Source organism: Acanthopagrus latus, chromosome 9 (genome assembly GCF_904848185.1).
Source record: "Acanthopagrus latus isolate v.2019 chromosome 9, fAcaLat1.1, whole genome shotgun sequence".
Taxonomy (NCBI): Eukaryota; Metazoa; Chordata; class Actinopteri; order Spariformes; family Sparidae; genus Acanthopagrus; species Acanthopagrus latus.
The window spans coordinates 3,905,279-3,908,195 of record NC_051047.1 but is presented as its reverse complement, the minus strand read 5'-3'; the positions used below and the strand labels follow the sequence as shown (position 1 = coordinate 3,908,195).

The 2,917-nt window shown below is 38.2% G+C and overlaps 1 protein-coding gene across 1 annotated transcript; it reads right to left on the bottom strand.

Annotated features, from left to right (window-relative positions):
• Nucleotides 1–1,110: 1,110 nt before the first annotated feature.
• Nucleotides 1,111–2,598, bottom strand: LOC119025865 (trace amine-associated receptor 13c-like). Its single transcript, XM_037109874.1, has 2 exons — nt 2,426–2,598; nt 1,111–1,930 (listed from the first exon to the last, which is right to left on the bottom strand). The coding sequence occupies exons 1-2, from the start codon at nt 2,596–2,598 to the stop codon at nt 1,111–1,113; spliced, it is 993 nt and encodes a 330-aa protein (XP_036965769.1).
• Between the last annotated feature and the right edge of the window lie 319 nt (nt 2,599–2,917).

Here is a 2,917-nt window from a genome sequence, read left to right as displayed (position 1 = left end):
TTTGTAATCCACAGAATCAGCTGCATGTCCAGCATCATCTACTACTCTGCCTGAATGGTACACAAACTGGAGAGGGCCCATCAATGGGACGGTTACCTTGATGTTGTGCTTCTTCATTACCCTCTCCTTAGCCTTCACCATGAGAGAAGTGAAGGCTACAGGCCTGAAGTTATTATTGAATATTCAGATCGATGTACTTTTCTGATAATAAATACATTCTATTATATTGTACAGAGCAGGCAGTTCTCTGTGATTATTTTTGTTTTGTGGTAACAGCTGTTTGTGACAGTCAGTGCTAGGATTAATTTCCTTCACTGTTCCTTTAACTTTAAAGTAAATATCCTTCATTTAAGACTGAGGATGGTGCCCTATAACTATCAATTTGTATTAATAATTTGTATTATTATATTTTATAATGATTTTAAGTAATTATTAATTGCCAATAACCAAACCTGCCAACCAATGTACCCTGCTATGGTCAATTCGGAGTTATTTATGAACTAATCATTACCTACTGATTCATTATTATATTATCTGTCTGTTCTCCAGTAACTCATTCTTATCTACCATATAGTCCTTGAGGAATTACTCATTAACGATTAACTAACTAACTGATAACTAGGTTTCAGGGTATGTATTTTAGCTGTTTCGTCTGCTTTGTCTGTAGTTAGTCAGCTTATTAAGAGTTTTACTTCATAATAAGATGATTTTCAATTCTCATTTCGAACTTGTAAAATTCTGACACTTTGGGATTGAAGGTTGGATCAGCCTTGGGATTGCCTTCCCAAAGCATCGGTATCTGTCGAGATGGGAATGAAACTCCAATCAAATCAAGTGGACCTTGACAGGTGTGGCATTTTAGTGACATAACTACAACAACAATTTCCACTTTTATAAAAAAAAAAAAAAACTGTTGCATATTATGAAAAACATGTTCATTAAAGACATGCTGCAAGAATCTGCTCTTATCTATGAAGACATTTTTTGTAATAAGATTAATAATAGTTGACTAATTATGTACACACACTGTTTATTCTTTGTTCCTTGAGCACTAAGATAGCTGGTGGTCATTTCAGTACACATATACTACAGACATCTTTGAAGATACCACTACAGTATGTTGGCATTACAGGAGTCATGCTGCAGTATCCGAAATGAAACAATGAGTTTGATAGATTTTCTAAACCAGGGGTAGAAAAAAGCATAGACCACTGGATTTAGACAGGAGTTACAATAAAGTAGCCAGACCCCATACATTTGAAATGCCACAGAGGGTGACATGTCCTGGCCCGCAATGGATGGATAAAAATATGGACAGAAACATATTAGAAACACAACCACGACAACACCAAGAGTCCTGGCTGCTTTCATCTCAGACTTCTTAGCGGGTGCACTTACTGAATGCTGCAGATTGACAGCTGCAATATGAGACCGCATGGCTCGAGCCTGAGACACAGCCACCACAAAAACCCTCATATACAGAACAACGATGACAACTATGGGGCCAACAAATGTCAACATAACATCTACAGCTCGTGTTGTAGAGTCAACAACAACTATGCACTCTCCATAGCAGGAATTATATCTTTCTGGCTGTTTAAGGTAGTCCATCAATATCAGACCATTGTACAAAGCTGAACAGGCCCAACACAGAGAAATACAAATCCGAACTCTTCTTTGAGTGACTTTGGTAAGGTAACACAAGGGGTCACAAATAGCTACATAACGGTCAACTGATATGAGCACCATGTTTCCTACTGAGGCAGATGTAAGGAGAAAAGAGGCATAATAAAACAGTCCACATATGAAGCTCCCCCAAAACCAGCAGCCCCCTATAAGAAGGATCTCAACAGGCATCAACAGGAGGCCAACAAGGAAATCTGAGACAGCCAGGGAGAGGAGGAGGAAGTTGGTGGTGGTGTGGAGCTGCCTGGAGAAAAAGAAGTCAGTGAGCATATACAGTATGTAGCAATTGAGGAAGTCATACACATATTCTTGTCTCTCACAGTGTGAATAGCCAAACATTTCCAGTAACATCACAGCATATAACTTCATACTTTTTTAGGGTTAGGGTTAAATAAGGCGTATGTGCTCAACAGCATCCCTGACATGACAATAAATTCACGACCAATTTTGCATTCTACTGTAGGTTTGTCTATAGTAGAGGAGATGACAGTCAGAGAATATGGAGCCAAATTAGATTTCAACATTCGTCAGTGGATGCTGGGTTGTAATACTGGAACAGTATAGTATAGTAAAACTATAGATCTCTGATAAATGCTAAATGCAATACATGTAAACTGTTCAAAACTCAGAACGTCATACAATGCCACCATGTAACAATATCCCTATTGCCCTAGAAACAACTCCTGTCAAATTGTTTGCTGATACTCGGTAAAATATTTCATATTATGAGTTTACATACCAGAAGTGGGATATAGAGATGATGACCAGCAGGTTTAGAGTGATAGTAAGTACAGTGATACAAGACAGCAGGATGTAAAGGGAAATGGTGTCAGCACGATGCTGTGTTGGCTTCATGCAGGAGGTGTTAAGTAGCTGTGGAAAGCAGAGATCAGGTCGTTCCAGCCTCTCCATTATAAGAGAGAGAGAAGGAGAAGAGAGGCTAATGAGTTCTGGCAGCTTTCTGACCAAAGTTTTCTCCATAATAAAGCTGACTCATCTTAGCCCTCCTCCTTTTCCCATTACCAAAGGACATTGACACAAAGATTACATACAGTTTCTATGGCTTTATGGAAAGTTGAACCTTAAGGAGTTAACTTTTTGCCTCTAATATTATAACAAAATCCAAAGCAGGGAAAAATTGAATATTACTTAAATGAAATAAAGGAAGAAATGTAACATTTTATTTTGTTATCAACTGATATGGAAGACCCTCTGTCATCAGTAGTTTGTC